Here is a 21,641-nt window from a genome sequence, read left to right as displayed (position 1 = left end):
ATAAGTAGGGCAGCTATTGTTACCAAATGTGGTAAGTATACGTATCCCACTTAGATTATAAATGCTTTTGTCCCATACACAGGGGCTTGGCACGTTTTTCCAAATGATAGTCCATATATACATATATATATGGACTATCATTTGGAAAATCGTGCCAAGCCCCTGTGGTCCCATACATTGAAAGAGCAGTTCTTGGTAATTGTGTTGCATACATGTACCATCACGAACACATAGATATTAAGTCATCATATTTGTCTTTGAGATATAAATAATACCAGCTATTACTCTCTTGTCACTCTTTGGGGGAGCTCGGCTGTCTGCTTCAGGTATAAAAAGCGGCATACTGGCTAATGAAGGGGTGCTCAAATTTGATTGGACTACAGGAACTTGACTCAAACTCTCAAATTCCAATAACGTTTATACGTATCTTATGCTACACAAATTACTGATAATGTACATATATTCGGATAACTGGGTTGGTATTCGTGCGAAGGTCCTGTAAGAAATGTCATAGAGTTCTTCTCTTTGAAATTCCTCTTAGTCACATAATGAGGACCGAAATTATAGCTATGTTGAAAGTTACACGTCCTGTAACGAGCATAGAGTTCTAATTCATTGACCTGGCTTAGTCTCCGTCAGGGGACAGAACCCATGACTTCATGGCTTAGTCTCCGTCAGGGGACAGAACCCATGACAGAAAGGTAATACAATAATAGAAGTTGCGATCTGATATTAAATGTTCAATATCTCAACGTAATCACGAATTAATCATTCCTTAATAGTTTCCAGAGTAGTCGCCCTTTACGAGAAGTGATTCCTTTTAGTTTTTTTTTTTTTTTTTAGTATTTTAGATATATGTCCTCTGATGTCCTGTCTATTGGCATACGTCCAATGTTTAGATGTATAACACCTGCCTCGTTCAGTATGAAGTATACCAGATTTTACTGTCAACAATTTTTTATGAAAATGATTACACGTTTGGAGACTAAATACCACATAATTATCCTAAATGTCCAGAGAGTAGAAAACCTTGGCGTTTTCCCGTAACATCTTGGTTTTGTCTTGAGTTGAAAATGTTGATATCAGCTTGGTAAATAACTCGAACACGTCACTGAATGAAGCCTTAGCTAGCGTACAAACGGGCCAATCGGATCCAAACATTACCCTGTCCACGCCGAAACAAGATATGATGTGCTGAAATTATCAAATGAAAGTAATCAATCAATTATAATACATGCATATTAAGTATTTCTATTTTCTTTGTAAAAAAATTTTCTGCATGTTGTACTTATCAGTGGGTGATATTTTTTTTCAAAATCTTTCTAAAAATACATTGAAATTCTACATTGTTGATTTCATAAGTGATGAAAGACAAATGTTAACTATATATGTTATGATATTTCAGATTGGTAAAAACGAGTGAAAATATCAAAACGATTATTTTCACTAGCCTGAAAATATCATTTTCAAGATTTCCCTGCGAAAAATGAAATAAACTCCCCGAGGTCTTATTTGACATGCAAGATTGTTTAAGGCATATGTTGACCCCTATGGTACACCTCAAAATTGTTAAAATTGTAACGCAATCAAAATTAAATTTACCTTCAAGCCGGGCCAACAAACGTGATGAATACGTATATAGTTTGATATAACATTTATGATAAAATGTATATTGCATGTACATAATTCCAAACATATTACACATCAACTTATAAAGTAAAACCTGTCACAAATGGAAACCAAGTAATTGGTCACAGATGTGTTTAATGAATCAAATATATTAATGTTTTACCTGGACATAAGGGACGAAATCATCTGGTTTCCATGCCTCCCAATCAGCCTCTGTTACCATGCTAGATCTAAGTATGGATATGACATATATGATTACAATGTAAATAACGCACGAACAAAGTTACGGTGATATCCGGAAAGGTCACAGCCTTAATAATAAACAGGGTAACAACAAATCTGGACAGGGTTACAACCTAAATAATAAACAGGGTAACAACAAATCTGGTGTCAGGGTTACAGCCTAAATTACAAACAGGGTAACAAAACATCTGGACAGGGTTACAGCCTAAATTACAAACAGGGTAACAACAAATCTGGTCAGGGTTACAGTCTAAATTAATAAACAGGGTAACAACAAATCTGGTCAGAGTTACAGCCTAAATAACAGACAGGGTAACAACAAATCTGGTCAGAGTTACAGCCTAAATAACAGATAGGGTAACAACAAATCTGGTCAGGGTTACAGCCTAAATTACAAGCAGGGTAACAACAATTCTGGTGTCAGGGTTACAGCCTAAATAACAGACAGGGTAACAACAAATCTGGTCAGAGTTACAGCCTAAATAACAGATAGGGTAACAACAAATCTGGTCAGGGTTACAGCCTAAATTACAAGCAGGGTAACAACAATTCTGTTCAGGGTAACAGCCTAAATGACAAACAGGGTAACAACAAATCTGGTCAGGGTTACAGCCTAAATAACAGACAGGGTAACAACAAATCTGGACAGGGTTACAGCCTAAATTATAAACAGGGTAACAGCAAATCTGGTCAGGGTTACAGCCTAAATAACAAACAGGGTAACACAAAATCATGGCAGGATTACAGCCTACATTACAAACAGGGTAACAAAAAATCTGGTCGGGGTTACAGCCTAAATTACAAACAGGGTAACAACAAATCTGGTGTCAGGGTTACAGCCTAAATTACAAACAGGGTAACAACAAATCTGGTCGGGGTTACAGCCTAAATAACAAACAAGGTAACACAAAATAAGGACAGGGTTACAGCCTAAATTAAAAACAGGGTAACAACAAATCTGGTCAGGGTTACAGCCTAAATAATAAACAGGGTAACAAAACATCTGGACAGGGTTACAGCCTAAATTACAAACAGGGTAACAACAAATATGGTCAGGGTTACAGCCTAAATAATAAACAGGGTAACAAAACATCTGGACAGGGTTACAGCCTAAATTACAAACAGGGTAACAACAAATCTGGTCAGGGTTACAGCCTAAATAATAAACAGGGTAACAAAACATCTGGACAGGGTTACAGCCTAAATTACAAACAGGGTAACAACAAATCTGGTCGGGGTTACAGCCTAAATAACAAACAGGGTAACAACAAATCTGGTGTCAGGGTTACAGCCTAAATTACAAACAGGGTAACAACAAATCTGGTCGGGGTTACAGCCTAAATTACATACAGGGTAACAACAAATCTGGTCGGGGTTACAGCCTAAATTACAAACAGGGTAGCAACAAATCTGGTGTCAGGGTTACAGCCTAAATTACAAACAGGGTAACAACAAATCTGGTCGGGGTTACAGCCTAAATTACATACAGGGTAACAACAAATCTGGTCGGGGTTACAGCCTAAATTACAAACAGGGTAACAACAAATCTGGTGTCAGGGTTACAGCCTAAATTACATACAGGGTAACAACAAATCTGGTCGGGGTTACAGCCTAAATTACATACAGGGTAACAACAAATCTGGTCAGGGTTACAGCCTAAATTACATACAGGGTAGCAACAAATCTGGTGTCAGGGTTACAGCCTAAATTACAAACAGGGTAACAACAAAGCGGCGATAACGTGACAGACAATCCCATATAGGGGTGGGGTTTTTTTTGTTTTTTTTTTCAACAAATCAATTTTAATCCCCCATCTATTAGAAAGCTCCCGGGGTTGGGGAGCCCTGGCGTCATCTCTTTGACAATAATGTGTCCTCATGCAAGAGGGCTCTCATTCTTTATCATCTCTTTCTTTCTTTTAAAGTCTTTCTTTCTTCTTTCTTTCTTTCTTTTTTTTTCGATCTTTCTTTCTAATTATCTTTTGTTTTATTATTAATACAATAATTACAAGGTAACATCAATTGTAAAACATAATACTATAACGTTTGAGTAGCTATGAGAAAAAACAATTCATATAATATTGTTGTTGCATTAAAAGTTTCGTGAAAAAAAAAGTAATTGACGAGAGTAAAGGACAAAAATACGCTTCTTCAGTCTGTTATGTAATTTCAAGACAGCTTCTTTTTAATCTAGCAAGGCTATATTTATAGGGTTATATAGTTAGAGTATGACACATATAGGGTTATATAGTTACAGTATGACACATATAGGGTTATATAGTTACAGTATGACACATATAGGGTTATATAGTTACTGTATGATACATATAGGGTTATATAGTTATAGTATGACACATATAGGGTTATATAGTTACGGTATGACACATATAGGGTTATATAGTTACAGTATGACACATATAGGGTTATATAGTTACAGTATGACACATATAGGGTTATATAGTTACGGTATGACACATATAGGGTTATATAGTTACAGTATGGCATATATAGGGTTATATAGTTACAGTATGACACATATAGGGTTATATAGTTACAGTATGACACATATAGGGTTATATAGTTACAGTATGACACATATAGGGTTATATAGTTACAGAGTATGACACATATAAGGTTATATAGTTACAGTATGACACATATAGGGTTATATAGTTACAGGTATGACACATATAGGGTTATATAGTTACAGTATGACACATATAGGGTTATATAGTTACAGTATGACACATATAGGGTTATATAGTTACAGTATGACACATATAGGGTTATATAGTTACAGTATGACACATATAGGGTTATATAGTTACAGTATGACACATATAGGGTTATATAGTTACAGTATGACACATATAGGGTTATATAGTTACAGTATGACACATATAGGGTTATATAGTTACAGTATGACATATATAGGGTTATATAGTTAGAGTATGACACATATAGGGTTATATAGTTACAGTATGACACATATAGGGTTATATAGTTACAGTATGACACATATAGGGTTATATAGTTACAGTATGACACATATAACGTTATATAGTTACAGTATGACATATATAGGGTTATATAGTTACAGTATGATACATATAGGGTTATATAGTCAGAGTATGACACATATAGGGTTATATATTTACAGTATGACACATAGGGTTATATAGTTACAGTATGACACATATAGGGTTATATAGTTACGGTATGACACATATAGGGTTATATAGTTACAGTATGACACATATAGGGTTATATAGTTACAGTATGACACATATAGGGTTATGTAGTTACAGTATGACACATATAGGGTTATATAGTTACAGTATGACATATATAGGGTTATATAGTTACGGTATGACACATATAGGGTTATATAGTTACAGTATGACATGTAGGGTTATATAGTTACAGTATGACACATATAGGGTTATATAGTTACAGTATGACACATATAGGGTTATATAGTTACAGTATGACACATATAGGGTTATATAGTTACAGTATGACACATATAGGGTTATATAGTTACGGTATGACACATATAGGGTTATATAGTTACAGTATGACACATATAGGGTTATATAGTTACAGTATGACACTATATAGGGTTATATAGTTACAGTATGACACATATAGGGTTATATAGTCAGAGTATGACACATATAGGGTTATATAGTTACAGTATGACACATATAGGGTTATATAGTTACAGTATGACACATATAGGGTTATATAGTTACAGTATGACACATATAGGGTTATATAGTTACAGTATGACATATATAGGGTTATATAGTTACAGTATGACACATATAGGGTTATATAGTTACAGTATGACACATATAGGGTTATATAGTTACAGTATGACATATATAGGGTTATATAGTTACGGTATGACACATATAGGGTTATATAGTTACAGTATGACATGTAGGGTTATATAGTTACAGTATGACACATATAAGGGTTATATAGTTACAGTATGACACATATAGGGTTATATAGTTACAGTATGACACATATAGGGTTATATAGTTACAGTATGACACATATAGGGTTATATAGTTACAGGTATGACACATATAGGGTTATATAGTTACAGTATGACACATATAGGGTTATATAGTTACAGTATGACATATATAGGGTTATATAGTTACAGTATGACACATATAGGGTTATATAGTTACAGTATGACACATATAGGGTTATATAGTCAGAGTATGACACATATAGGGTTATATAGTTACAGTATGACACATATAGGGTTATATAGTTACAGTATGACACATATAGGGTTATATAGTTACAGTATGACACATATAGGGTTATATAGTTACAGTATGACACATATAGGGTTATATAGTTACAGTATGATACATATAGGGTTATATAGTCAGAGTATGACACATATAGGGTTATATAGTTACAGTATGACACATATAGGGTTATATAGTTACAGTATGACACATATAGGGTTATATAGTTACGGTATGACACATATAGGGTTATATAGTTACGGTATGACACATATAGGGTTATATAGTTACGGTATGACACATATAGGGTTATATAGTTACAGTATGACACATATAGGGTTATATAGTTACAGTATGACACATATAGGGTTATATAGTTACAGTATGACACATATAGGGTTATATAGTTACAGTATGACACATATAGGGTTATATAGTTACAGTATGACACATATAGGGTTATATAGTTACAGTATGACACATATAGGGTTATATAGTTACAGTATGACACTATATAGGGTTATATAGTTACAGTATGACACATATAGGGTTATATAGTTACAGTATGACACATATAGGGTTATATAGTTACAGTATGACACATATAGGGTTATATAGTTACAGTATGACACATATAGGGTTATATAGTTACAGTATGACACATATAGGGTTATATAGTTACAGTATGACACATATAGGGTTATATAGTTACGGTATGACACATATACGGGTTATATAGTTACGGTATGACACATATACGGGTTATATAGTTACAGTATGACACATATATAGGGTTATATAGTTACAGTATGACACATATAGGGTTATATAGTTACAGTATGACATATATAGGGTTATATAGTTACGGTATGACACATACATGTTTAGGACTTACATTAATTCACTTATTTGGTTACAAAGATATATAGATACATATTGGGTTATATAGTTACAGAAAGTCACCTGTAAGGTTACAGTAAGCCACATACAGGGTTACATTAACTCACACATAGGGTTACAGCAAGTCCTATAAAACGTTATAGAAACTGTAGTTTTAGGGTTAGGGTTAACCGTACGTCATTTACGGGGTTACATAAACTCACATACAGGCTTACAGCGTTAGAGCAAAGTTGTTCTTTTCCACATAATATATCCAAAAAACAATAGGAAGTTGATTTATTGTCTACAAAACATCATGGTGTGGTATGATTCGATATGTCTACAGTACGACATTGACAGTTCTTTCAACCTACATCTTACAATAGACCTGGTCACTCTGCTTGGCTATTTCGGCCATGTCCAGTTTCCACTGGTCAATCTTTTTGTCTTTGATGTATGGTTTGGCTATATGGTCAACCACCATCTTCAGTCTGAAAATCAAACTTAGAATATGAAAGAAAATCAAGGGAAAATAAATCCATCTTCGTCCTTCGGACATGTAAGAGTCGATCATATACATATATAACCAGGATAATTCATGGATTCCCCTGTATACATATCTAATAGACATTTCGGTGGCTGTTTTGCAAAGTCACTAATCTGTACAAATGAATGCTTTATTGGTTTTAATAGAGATTTCATCTACTGCTACCTAAATGATTATATTACAAACTGCCCAGTCATTCTTAAAATTGGTTTAAGCAGCTGTCACTCTATACAATGTATTTCCATTTCCGGTATTTTTTCGTTATATAACTCTACTAACGAAGTCATTGTTTACAAGTGTGTAAAAATCAAATTTGACGCGCAGGAATGCATCGTTCATAGCCGGACCGGTGCACGAATGCGCAATAAGTATGAATGCGCCATGATTATTTTCGTTTTTGTTTTGACTTTTTGGAAATATTGTAGAATTTACTAAAATGTAACGATAAAAAAATAAAATGTTTGAAGTATCTTACAGGAATCGAATACAGATGTTTCAACATGGCGCACTTTGAAATATCTGTTAAAAAATTGCAGTTTACACACGAGTAATCCGTTTTTCCCTATTACTGTTTGTTTGTAATTTTAGTGAAATGTGTGTTTTAAAAGCAATAACGCTGTTTTAGTGAGTTTTATGATACCAGTCACTGTCATCCTAGATATTATACCGCTGCCATTTCCGGTCCAATGAACTTACGTCCTTTCCGGTTCTAGATAAGCTACAATTTATTTCTATGACATCTGCTGTTTGGTTAAACATAGTTCGTACATACTGCAGTCCAGATGGAAATGGTTATGTGACGTCACTCACCTGGGAAATTTAGCCACCAGGCTTGGTATGTAGCACAGGAGATGTGGCCTACAAGGTATGAACCGTGAAGATATATATGTCATAGCCTGTGGCGTCATATCAGAAATTACGTCACGCTTGTTAGATACTACTGATAAATCAACCAAACATTTCAGCCAGTAAAAAGAGGCAGTAAATTACAGTTTTTTCTTGCTTTTCCTTAAATTTGTTTAATTCCATATGTCCTTTTTAGTTTATTAAGAATTGTTATAAACCATTGCACTATTAACAGGGAAAAAAATGCAAACTGCAAGAGAACAAAATATATTATGTCAATCGAAAACTTGTAAGATAGTCATTTTATTTATGTAAATGATGACGATTGACAGAAATGGTAGCATTGAAAATAGCAACATTATCGACGCAGAAATCATTACAAATATGTGTTGTAACGGAAACATTATTTTACTGAAAGTAGTACCTCAATAAAAGGTCATAGGTCAAACCGAGTTCTTCCAGGACCGCTAAACCCTTGTGTACGTCATCACGTGTGATCCACGTGGACTCCTCCGTGTCAAGGATGTGTCGGACCCCCTTGAATAAGGGGTTCTGACGTAGGTCTGCAAGGATCTCGCGTATCTAAAAGCAATGAAATAATGTGTTGGTCGTATTTTTCAAGAGATCTGCAACTACAAAAGCCAATAATCTCAAAACCCTTTTAACCAAATCCTGGTGACCTCTTTACGGAAAATATCGAAATTCCTTTTCTGAAGGATAGTCCGATTAACTTTCCAGGAGAGTCATCGTATCTACCACCGTTTCTGATTGATATGATAAATGGTAGTTACGTTTGGGTCCGTTAGGTCCACTCCACCGACAACGCCTTTAATTTCCGGCCTTGACTTCGCCTGCTCCATAACCCATTCTGAGAAAGATGATTCGCAAGGTACACTGTACAGTGTAACACGAGTTGCATATACATTTAAAAGGATATCTCTTTTTTCGAAGACATACGTTTCTAATGCGAGAAGATATCATTCATATTTCCAGCGAAAATAATGGACATCCTGTTTGACTCATATCTATCAGTATTTCAAAGCAAGACACATGTCTAATGATGAAACATTACTTTATATGCCAACCATACATTTGATCTCGTTTCCTTTATAAAGCATTCATTATACTTAAATCCTGATCATATACGGTTATATATTTTGATATGAATATAATTTTCATCAATATGTTTACATTTGATAACAGTAACAAAAAAAACCCAACGATATTCCATTAAAAATTGAAATCGAAGAAGAGCGTCAAAAGAGCAAATGTTGATAGCACTTTATACTTACATGTACATATGTATATCAAAACTTACTTGATTCATCTGGGTGCCCGTTAAGACACTGGACAAAAATTCCATATCTGACCGGGGTTTTCTGAAGGTTGTTTACATATTCATCCGCTGTAACCTTTCGGAATATAGGTCCTTCCGCTGACGTTGGCCATGGATATTTGAACTTATCTAAGTCCCAAATGTCTGAAAATCAAATGTTTTCATGACATATTTGGTTATTCATTAGATCAGCTAGATTTCAATCGATAGCTCGATCGGTCAGCGGCCATCCCTTTTTATTTCGATCTGCTTACACCAATTTCATTTCTTCCTGCGTACACATACGAACATAGGCCCCCTTCCCCCCTACAATGCCCGGATCGTCAGTTACTCAAGACTTTAAACAGTCTGTCGTGTGACCGAGTATCTTTCCTGGCGATGCATTGTATAGAAATTTACAGATCCGTCTGGCGGTGGCTTGTGGCGAACTTCTCAAGAAAAGCTCAACAAATTATATAAAGACAATCTGGAAATTTATTCAGTTACAGCAATATGATGAATTATCTCCCTTTACAATGTTGATGTAAACAGACAATAAATGGGCAGGTTGGTAAAAATAATCGAAAATTTCAATTTTGTATTTCTAATACATTATTACTAAATGTCTCCTAGTAACTCATCATGTCTCCTACTCTCTTAAAATAATTCCTAGTAACTCTTAATAGCTCTTACTCCTACTACACATGTAACCACTTATTTATCCTAGTGACTCCTACTCTTTTAGATAATTCATATTTACTCCTAGTAACTCCTAATATCTCTTAGTGGCTTCTCGTACCTTCTCCTAAGCTGCAATTTCTGCTACCTCTGATTTCTTCATACTGTTGCTAAAGTAGAGCTGGTCAGCTTATGTTAGTGAGGTCAAACCTTCACTGAACGTCATATTTCCCGCGCGCAATATACATTGTATAGGGAGTGCGAACCAATGACATCACTTAAGAATTCAAGCACGAGAGATCTCCCGCGCCGCTATACATTAAAGGATCAGATCCGAGAAAACCTAGTAGACACCAAGCAGATAACACTAAAGAGGTTCCGAAAAGATAAACAATGATTGCTGTCGGTAAAGACGAACTGTGTTTACTGAGATAAACTAAAGCATATAGCGACGTATACAACCTATGAACGAGAGATTAAATGGAATACACATGTCAGGTATGATATTATCCCCTGATGCTGAACAATTTTCATAAGTAAAACTATGTTTCAACCGTAATATATAAGACAACACATGGCGGTAAACCTTTCGTCTATTCATAATCGTTCTATACCAAAACATCGTGTCGTAATCACATATGATACAATGTATACAGTACATAGTTCCCGAACAAAGCGTTTGGGGCGTCAGATATATCAATATACCTTTTTATTTTGATGATATTAATTTACGATGATATGATGTTTTAATCCCAGTCAAAATAAGAACATTTTAACATGAAATCCCTCCAACAATGACGGCACGAAAAATTCATCGTTTCATTTGACGGTTAATTACAATTGACAGTAACAAGTACAACTGACAATACGATGCATTCGCGTACATACAGTTGTTTACATATGTTATATCACAAAAAAGATTTCATAATTAAACTTTACTTAACCAACCGGCATAACACCCCCATTTCATTTTCAACTGCGCACACATACGAGCATAGACCCCATGCACCCCCTTTAATTACTATCTACGTATTAAGGAATAAGTCAAAATGATAGCGTAGCTCCCCGGTGATAGTCAGAATTGCAAAATACTTACGGTAACAATTAAGAAATATTAGGAACATAAACGACCATTGCTCAACTAATGTTGTATCCTCTGCACCCCCGTTTCATTTCCACTGATGTACATGTACGAAGACAAGTGGACTACATACTTCTGAACGTTTTCTTATCAGTTAAAACAAAAACCCGAACCTGTCTGCAAAGCTTGTGTCGTGTTTCATGAAGTCCTGTTTTTACAATGTATTAATAGTTTAAATGACTTTTTAAAATGTAGTTAATGCAATGAAAATACTTACGAAAATGACTGTCCACGTAATCCTCACTCCCACCGGAAGCCATCGTTCCAATTTCAGAAGGGTGAACGGAAAGGGGAATTTATTGATGAAATACGCAACTGAACGGAATCGCAACAATGTTGAATATAAAATAAATATATATGTTGGGTTTTTTAAAAAAAATGTTTTGATAATATCACATGCTTCGACCATCATGGAGTCAGATTAAATAGTATTCTGCATTTCAACCAGTCTTACAAGGTGTCCCCTTGTAAACCTCTCTCTGATCTAAATAGTTTGTTTAGTGATGTAATCTTGTATCAGTACGTGTCTAGTTCAGCGCGACCAAACGTTGATAAAGATAACACGAAAAAAGAAAAGGCCGTCCTATCTATTAAGACATGAATACTTGTCCGATAATAAGTATATAAAAAATGGGACATTGTAGATACGTCTGACATTCGTACAATTTTAAAATTCTGTCTAAAACAATATTACATAGTTAAATAAATTAATATAAACTAATATTACAAAATAAACTAAAAAAGTAGGTGTCGTACGTTCCACCCTAAAGCTATTACGCCCTAAATTTCATTCATTACGCCCCAATCATTACGCCCCAATCATTACGCCCCAAAAAATCATATCGCCCAATAACTGTATCGCCCCAAAAGCGTTTCGCCCAATAAAGTTACCATATCGCCCCAAATATTCCAATTGATCCAAAATCTATGTATCAAACATCATTTTTCCGAAATTATTTTTCATCAAATATCTGTTATTTTTTCTAATCTTCAAAAACCCTTGTTCCAATTGTTGAAATATCAGCATGAAATGGAAACGGGATTGGTTAAACGTCACACCGGTGCAACGGTCCTCGACTAACATCTATACTTTTGAGACCCGGATATAAGAATTATATTTTTTTTGAAAGATGAATTCATTTCTTTGCAATAAACGCTAACAACAGAAGAAATCAATCAGTATTTATTGACCGTGCCACGCTATTCATTAACAAAGCTGCTTGGCCGCATCAAATTCCAATGCGTAAATTACGTATGCAGCTCATATGCTCAGATATAAGACACGTTGTCATACTAAGCTTTAGATGCTCTTACATTGACTCTTTACCTACATTGCACGCTCACATCATTACAAGGTGAGGGAGATGGCAATAGAAAAGTACTACGACGTCAACATACAGTGAAAACTTGTCCTGGCAAACTGACGATAATGAAGACGAAGAAAGATACCACGACCTCCAGTTAACATAAACATAACAAACTTCTGACAAAACAACACCACAGCGAATGGCACGAGCTCTCCAAAAACTGAAGATGATGTCGGAGTCGTCTGCTGTTTTATGTCGTTTACATGCAGATCTCACTGATAAAGGGGACATTTACTGTAACAGTTAAATGCAAATTAGCAAGCCATCTGTGCCCACTTTAACCTTTGAGAATGCGCACACCTATCCGATTACTGTTAACAAAAATAAATTTGCATTTGAAGCGGCAGCAGGGAGCGGTTATTTAAAAGTGTTTAAGGGTCACGTACCAAACGGCGATAGTAAATGGATGAAAAAGAAACATGGATAAGCACTGTTAGAAGAGGAATAAGACTTTCTTAAACAGTTGTGACATCATTGAAGAGGTTGCGAGCAAGTTGTCTGGATTTGACCAAACTCTAGATCGGCCTACGGAGTAGTGTTGCGAGGTGTGCTATTTTTGTTCTGTAAAATTGTTTATCATCATTGAGTTCGTACTTGTTATAACTATTGTTCTTATTACATAATTATGAAAAAACGCCTAAATGCGTGTAAGCATTTGTTTTTATTAGTACACCAAATGTAACTTGCTTCTAGATAGGAAATGCACTTGGGTGTGCTTGCTATTTTTATGAGGCCATTTAGGAATTTGTATTAGGATTAATGTCATCAGGACAAAGCAATTTTGGCGATCAATCTGTTAAGACCCAGTAGATTTAAAGACGCATATAGTTAAAACGTCATGAATATAATAATATAAATTCAAAGAAGGCACATAGTGTATACCAAGAAATGTATATTACGATTTAGTTGACTACAAATACATTATCCCACGAGTATAGCAGATGTGATTTTGACATCGAAAAAATATTCGCGTAGTCTGGATAAATCGTGTCGAACGTAGATAACGGTACCTTAATACGAACAGTTTATATTTTATTATTATCAGGCTTACTTCTCTGATGTGCAACAAGAGTTCCACAACATGTACATCGAAATTTGTTTAGCCGAACATGATGCCAGGATACTTAGGATATAGATTGCCCAACTTTTCAGATTCGTGAATCATCTAGTTTTATGAAACATAACAACATACAACTTATCTCAATTTGAAATTTAAGCGCAAGTTATATGTATACATGCCATTATTAAGAGTGCTTGTGTGCGTGTGTGTGTTTTTTGTTTTTTGTTGTTGTTGTTTTTGTTTTTTGTTTTTTTTTTTTAGTTCTTCACAACACACTTATATCTGACTTTCACGAGGAGTGAACCTAAAAGACACGGTCTATCAATTAAGCGTGAAATTGCATTAAAGTCACAGTGATGAGTTACAAAGGAGGAACGCCAATTTGGTCCCTCTGGTGGCTATCACCGATACGTTTTGTTTTTGTATATAAATACCTTGAGGTTAGGTGGTCGTGATAAGACATGAAATTAAGATCAGGTCAGAAGCCATTTCGAGATATAAGGGGGTAAAATGGGGAGTAATTTTCCCGATTGGCTCAATTTGTCATCTTTCTTCATAATATGTTAAAAATTCAAACAAAACATAAAAAACAATCGTGTAGATTTATTCACAACCAACTCTGTTCCCTTCAGAAGTCGCAATACTACAATTATTGGGATACCGCTGTTTGGCGCGGGCTTCCCCATAGCTCATAACTGCTGAAACGCATGCTTGACTATAGTCCCCCAATTAAAACCATACCTAACACAGTTAAGCTATAATGCAAGCCAAATTGTGATCTTGACCACAAACTTCACCGGAATATGCAGTCTGACATACTGAAAAACCAATTTTAGAGTTTGTCGTTTCTAGGCGAAATCGTCATTATTGAAATATTAACGTGGTAAAACAATGGATATCATCTGTCAGAAGACGGACAAGTAGATAACAAAGTAGAGTTGTTTCCTTTAGATTTGGGACCAAAAGAAATATGTTTTATTGTAATAATATAATCTTGTGCGAAGCAACCCTTTTTTCTGCTGGGGAAGAAAATAATGTCAAAAACCGCAAAGTACTTCTCCAAGGGAAGAGTCCATCAAAGAAGTTAAATAACGCCATAACACTGAAGACCAAATAGAGAGAACTCAGCTAACAAAACTTGATGAAGACCATGGGAAATTTCTATGGTCAACATCATCATACCATGTCTTTATTGATACGAAGTCAGACATGTTTGATGCTTGTTATACCTAGTAGCTCAGGTGTCCCTATCCTAACTCTCATTTAAAATTGCGACTTCACCCGGGTTTTAATCTAGAATGGCCGGTGCCATCGATGATGTAGAAGACGCTTTCTCCTTCCGGACACCTGGCCTTATCATCCTTGTAGTTTGTCCTATTTTGATCGAGTTGGAGTTTGAATTATAGTTTCCGTATTTCATTACGTTGGTATTATTTGCTATTTTTTGTTACATACATACATCCATGTTTCTTTATTCTCAATTAATTCGAAGTACACATCACTGCCTTTTTTATTTATTTATTTATTTGCTTACTTTTTAAAAATTATTTCTTTATGGGTTCATTATATAAATACCCATCGAGTTATCTTAATTTGTTATTATTAAAGGCGAAATATCATCCAGTTTGAATATTTGCTATATAATACTTTCGTTTTATATTAGTGTAAGCTGATTTCAGAATATGGCATTACTTATTTGGCCGCATCCTGTCATTAATATTGACTTTAAACATATTTTATTGTCTAAACAAGAACAATAGGATTAGGCACAAGTTATTACAACTTATGAAGCCTTCTCCACTCAACATGTTAATATTTACAAGTAATGACATAGGTATAATATATAGTAAATCATGTAACATTTAGGAGGAAAAATGGATAATTTAACATACAATATACATTTACATAATAAAGAGATACAAGTATATATATTCAAAATCTTCTGCTGGACTTTATGAAAGACTGCACATATCCAAATACATAACTATTCACTTCCAAAGCCGATGTTTTCATTACCATATAATAACAAATTTAAATTTACATGTATATTTAAATCATTAAAATATTGGAACATTTCAGCACGAGCAGTAGCATATATTGGACATTCAAAAAAGAAATGATGCACATTTTCACAAATGTTACCACAGTTTACACAAATAGAGTCCTCTGCCAAATTTACACGAAAAAGATCATCCTTAAGAGAACTACACTTATATCTTAATTTTGTATGTATTATATTAAACTTTCTTTCACCATAATTATAGTAGCAAGGCAGACTAGTAGAAATAGGTTGAGAGAGAGTTAGTTTGAAAGAAGAAAGAGAAATGGATTTAACATTGTCGTCTAAATTGTTCCAGTTTCTTAAAGTAGAGGGAAAGAAGGAGTTTATTGTAGAAGAGAGTCTGTAATTTGGAATTCTGAAATTGTCCTTATTTCTTAAAGGGTAAGGGTTATTATTTCCCACTGAAGGAGGTAATAAGTTAGATAGATAACTTGGAGTCATATTATTTTTTATTTTATAAAGTAATTGAAGATTTCTTTTAGCTCTTCTGTCTGAAAGTGGTTCCAAAGATGTTTCAAAATATAAAAAATCTTTTCTTGTATAAGATGGTAGACCAGTTATTATTCTAGCTGCTTCAAGCTGAGCCCGCTCTAACTTTTCTGAGTCAGCTTGAGAGCATCCGCCCCAAACCTCACATGCATATTCCAGAACAGGTAAAATAAATGACTTATAAATTCTTAAAAGAGCATCACGCTTTAACATATATTTAATTTTCCTTAAAACATTTATTTTTTTCATTACTGATTTGTATATCTCATCAATGTGGTCAGACCATTTAGCATTTGAATTAAATATTACTCCAAGATGTCTATGTAAACTACTAAAATTTAAAAAGGTTCCATCAAAAATTAAATCAAGATTTTCTTCAATATTGTCGGAGTTTGATATAAAAATTATCTCAGTTTTATTAGGATTAAAAGAAACAAGCCAAGTTTTTGCCCACTGATTTAATTTTTCTAAATCTCTGTTTAAAACTAATTCAATTTCTCGGCATGAAGAAGACGACTTTATAAGAGAAGTGTCATCAGCAAATAAACGTGCTGTTGACTCAAGTTCATCAGCTATGTCATTAATATATATTAAAAAAAGAAGAGGTCCTAGAATTGAGCCCTGGGGAACTCCAGCCATTATCATACCAGCATCAGAAGATGAACTGTTAATATATACTTTGTGTTGTCTGTTACATAAATAGTTTTCTATCCAGGACAAGAGGTTACCTGAAATACCATATGAATTTAACTTTGTTAGGAGACCTTTGTGCCAGACTCTGTCAAAGGCTTTCGAAATGTCACAGAAAATCATACAAGTATGTTTCTTTTCTTCTAGATTTAGACAAATGTTATGATAAATTTCAATTAGTTGGTATACTGCTGAATTTCCCGGCATAAATCCTGCTTGAAACCGATAAAATAATGCATTTTCAAAAAAATAATTATACAAGTGCTTAAAAATAACCCTTTCTAACACTTTCCCAACAGTAGAGAGAAGAGATATGGGACGATAATTTGATATAGAATGCCTATCTCCTTTTTTAAAGAGGGGCATAACTTTAGCTGTTTTCCATATATTTGGAAAAATACAAGTAGATAAAGAAAAATTAAAAAGAAGTTCAAGGGGTTTACAAACTGTATATGCTGTGTATTTAAGCATATGATGACTTATACCATCTTCACCTGAGGCTTTTCCAAGCTTTAAATTTTTTAAAACATCACAAATTTCATTAGAAGTAACTAATAAGGAATTTAAAGAGCTGTTAGTTTTTGGCTCTAAGATAGGCACTTCACTATTATTATCATCAATATTAGTAATACTACAAAAATATTCATTTAATAAATTTGACTTGTCTTTATCATCGACAGATATATGACCAGTGTTTGGGTCTATAAGAGTAGGGATAGACTCTGTCCCTGAATTATTTATAAGTCTCTTTATTAGCTTCCAATAGTTTTTAGGATCTCCTGAATAATAATAATCAATAAGATCACCTACATTATCATAAAATGATGTTCTTGCAAATTTTTTCATGTTATTTACCTTATTCCTCTGTCGTTTAAAAATTGTTATGTCCCTTGGATGCTTGGAATTTATTGCTATTTTCCTCAACCTATCACGTATTCTCATATTTTTTTCTCAAATCAGAATTCATCCATTGCTTATCTTTGGGCCTAATAGTAACTTCTTTATTTGGTATACATGTATTAGCAAAATCAAGGAAAACTTTGGTAAACTCTACACTGGCAGAATCTGCTGAATTGCAATTTGTAAAAAGAGTGTTCCAATCATATTTCCTGATAAGATCATTAAATAATTCAAAATTTGCTCTTTTATATAGCCATACTCGTCTTCTAAATACAGGTTTTATTTTAAAAGGAATTTCAATGTAAGCAACACAAGCTTCATGATCCGTAAAATCTTTATCAGTTTCAATAACAGAAGAGTCTATACAAATAAGAGAATCTGATAATAAAATAGGATCAAGTAAACTTGATCTTGTAGGACCTATTCGGGTAGGTTCTAATATTACATTAGTCAAATTAAAAGTATCAATAATATCTGCAAAAATATGATTTTGAGAAATTGTTAGCAAATCTACATTTAGATCACCCAACAATATAACTTCATAGACCAGGAGTTTCTAAAACAGTTAATCTATTGACTTTAAGTGCATTATTAATATATACCATTATACCACCTCCTGCAAAATTTCTATCAAGTCTAAAAGGGGAGTAAAAACCATCCATAGATAAATCACTTGTTGGTAAAGAAGAATCAAGATGGGTTTCAGTTAAACAAATTATATCATACTCTCCTGCGATACTCTCCACATAATCAATTTTATTCCGTATACTTCTGATGTTTAAATGAAAAATTGAGTTCCCCTGGCTCAGGACCAGGATTTGATTCAATGTCCATATGTTGTAGTAAAAGCAATAGCAAGATTAACATGAAATTTATATTGTTTAGATGTGAAAGCAAAAATGTGTTTAGTAAGCCTGCAAACTTGGTGAAATTTTGTTTTAAGATGTTTGTAAAAATCACATAAAATGTATAATAAGAAAATAAAAGATATGAATATTTCAATAAAACTCTACCCTAGGCTTTGGAGTAAAAAGTACCGATTGCTATTCTATGAGACATATAACCATTACCCATTGTCAAATATATAGACTTGGAAAATGAAATTGTGGCAAATCGGGATGTGTAAAAGGAAATATGCTTGTGAGCAGCAGAAGATATTGAACATGATATGTACATTGAGAACAAGAACACATACATATATATACAAAATTGGAAATTTGAGTTTCAACAGAATCATATAGAGAAAAATAAATTCCATGATGGTAGATGTATACAGACAAGGTTGATACATTCAGAAGATATGTTAAGGAGTAGGGAATTCACTTTTGTAATCTCATTTTTTCTCTTAATCCGGATGTGAAAAACAAAAACAAAAAATAAAAATAAAAAATATATGCAATTGACTGACAGACAATACAGTAATGTTTCAATCATATGTATGGTGTATATATTTATGGGAATAATCATCAAAAATATTTTTAAATTCATAGACAAGTTTCTTAAAATTACAAGTATTGAGATGATGGTACAAAAATAAATTGGATAACATTTTTTTTTTTTTTTTTTATCTGTATCAAGAATAAAGCATATATAAGACATAAATAGCAAATATATTATCAATATTTCATTACTACATGTACATAATTATGTCACCTGAGTGCTCTTGGCCGACTCAAAACAAAAACATGATAACTATCCTCTGTCCATAGCTTTCTGCTTGTACTAAAAAGTCCATCACATCCCGTGCCAATAAAACTTTCTCCTTTAACACACTGTTCTTTCTGGTATATTCGTTTCCAGTCATGCTATCGTCTGTGTCAGCCAAGACCAGACAAGTGACTTTTTGAAATGTTAAAAATTATTAGAATATTGACAATTATATATAACTTATCAATATTGCAAGTTCATGAAGTTGAGGTAATGAATTTTACACATGAATAATATCAATATGCGTCCCTTAAAAATTTAAACCCATTTCAAGTGTATCCTGTATAACATGTAGTTAATATAGAAGATAAATAATCAATAAAACTGCATTCTATTGACTACTTAGTATAAACTATATATTTTTTTTTTTTTTAACTTACTTTTGTCTTCAGGGTCACACGACACATCTGTACTTGAGGAATAATATAAACTTCCGGTACTATGACAAAACGAAAGTAGATAAGTTCCGGAAATGCTTTGGAATACATTCGGCTATTTCCGTAAAAGTTACGGGAAAAGTCGAGCAAACTCGGGAAAGTACTTTCAAGGGAAACAACTCTCGTGGGAGTAACAACAAATTGAAAGAGAATTGATAACAACAATAGTAAGATATGGTTTCTATTCTGTTGTTGCCTTTAAATAAAAACATACTAAAGACTAATTATTTAGAATGCCATTTTTTTTTAAATCTCTCCGACTACCAACACAAGGTTGTTGGTTATTTATTTTATTATTATTATTTTTTTTATTTTTTTTTTGAAAAAGGCCGTGCATGCGCAATTTAGCTCTAGTACAGGTAGAGTAAAACTGGCATATAGTAGGTCGAGCTACACGTGGTGACAGCGAGAACTCACAATTACAGGTATGTTTACTATTAATTTGAACACATTTATAACTATAGGCGTACAATAAGTTTTCCTTATAAAAATACATATACATGTACATATGACTATATACGAAATAATTTAATATAACTTGCAAACTTGTTTGTAAGTATATAAGGTAATTTTGTCCAGGCCATAAAGCAATAACACGTGTACTGTATATGTATTATGATACGTGCCAGGCATGCGCGCGCAAATCACCGCATGATGTAAACATTTTCTGATATACAACTTTACACAAGCTTAGATGCCCTAACATTTTTGAACATGTCTCGTTACAAATGTAAATCATGTGGCTTTTCTAGAAAGGAAATAAACCAAACATTCACACTTACATGCAGATATATGAGGCCGTTAGAGATCGCTGTTTACATCAAAATATTTAACATGCGCACGCATATACCATGCACGTGATGTAAACCCACACGTACACCTATTCTTATTTACAATTTTTACACGTGTGTGGGAAGTCTTGTTTATTAAAAAAATGTCTATACAGTAGTTTTACCTATTTTAATTCAAATATATACAGTAGAACATGTACAAATTTATTGGGTCTCATTTCAGTATTTGAATAACAGTGTGGGGAAAAAAAAGATAATACACACACATATATATAAATACATGTATGTTTAAATCAAAAGCTATTTACAACTAGTCTACTCGTGTACAATAAGTACATTATATTTCTAACTACTCACGCAGATCTATGTGGGTTTTTTTGGGGTTTTTTTTTCATGAAGTATTTTAACCACATGTATCACTTATATGTATCACTTGTAGGTGCGTGTACACTTATTTCATAAAGTTCAAAGAAAATTCAAATAGTTCTATCAATTTTCATGCCACACGGCATTTACCATTTCAAATTACTGTCCTTCGTTTGGGACGTAGTCCGGTACAATACTAGCGATTGAACGCTTTGAGTTTA

At 33.6% G+C, this 21,641-nt stretch overlaps 1 protein-coding gene across 1 annotated transcript; it reads right to left on the bottom strand.

Moving 5' to 3' along the window:
- Window positions 1-164: 164 nt before the first annotated feature.
- LOC117337023 (uncharacterized protein y4mH-like) lies at window positions 165-11,825 on the bottom strand. Its single transcript, XM_033897771.1, has 8 exons — window positions 11,769-11,825; window positions 9,736-9,897; window positions 9,209-9,285; window positions 8,842-8,999; window positions 8,382-8,429; window positions 7,399-7,515; window positions 1,793-1,859; window positions 165-1,194 (listed from the first exon to the last, which is right to left on the bottom strand). The coding sequence occupies exons 1-8, from the start codon at window positions 11,809-11,811 to the stop codon at window positions 1,006-1,008; spliced, it is 861 nt and encodes a 286-aa protein (XP_033753662.1). The 5' UTR covers window positions 11,812-11,825; the 3' UTR covers window positions 165-1,005.
- Between the last annotated feature and the right edge of the window lie 9,816 nt (window positions 11,826-21,641).

This window comes from Pecten maximus, chromosome 11, assembly GCF_902652985.1.
Source record: "Pecten maximus chromosome 11, xPecMax1.1, whole genome shotgun sequence".
NCBI classification, from domain to species: Eukaryota; Metazoa; Mollusca; class Bivalvia; order Pectinida; family Pectinidae; genus Pecten; species Pecten maximus.
The sequence above is the reverse complement of the archived record's forward strand: the minus strand, read 5'-3'. Positions and strand labels throughout refer to the sequence as shown.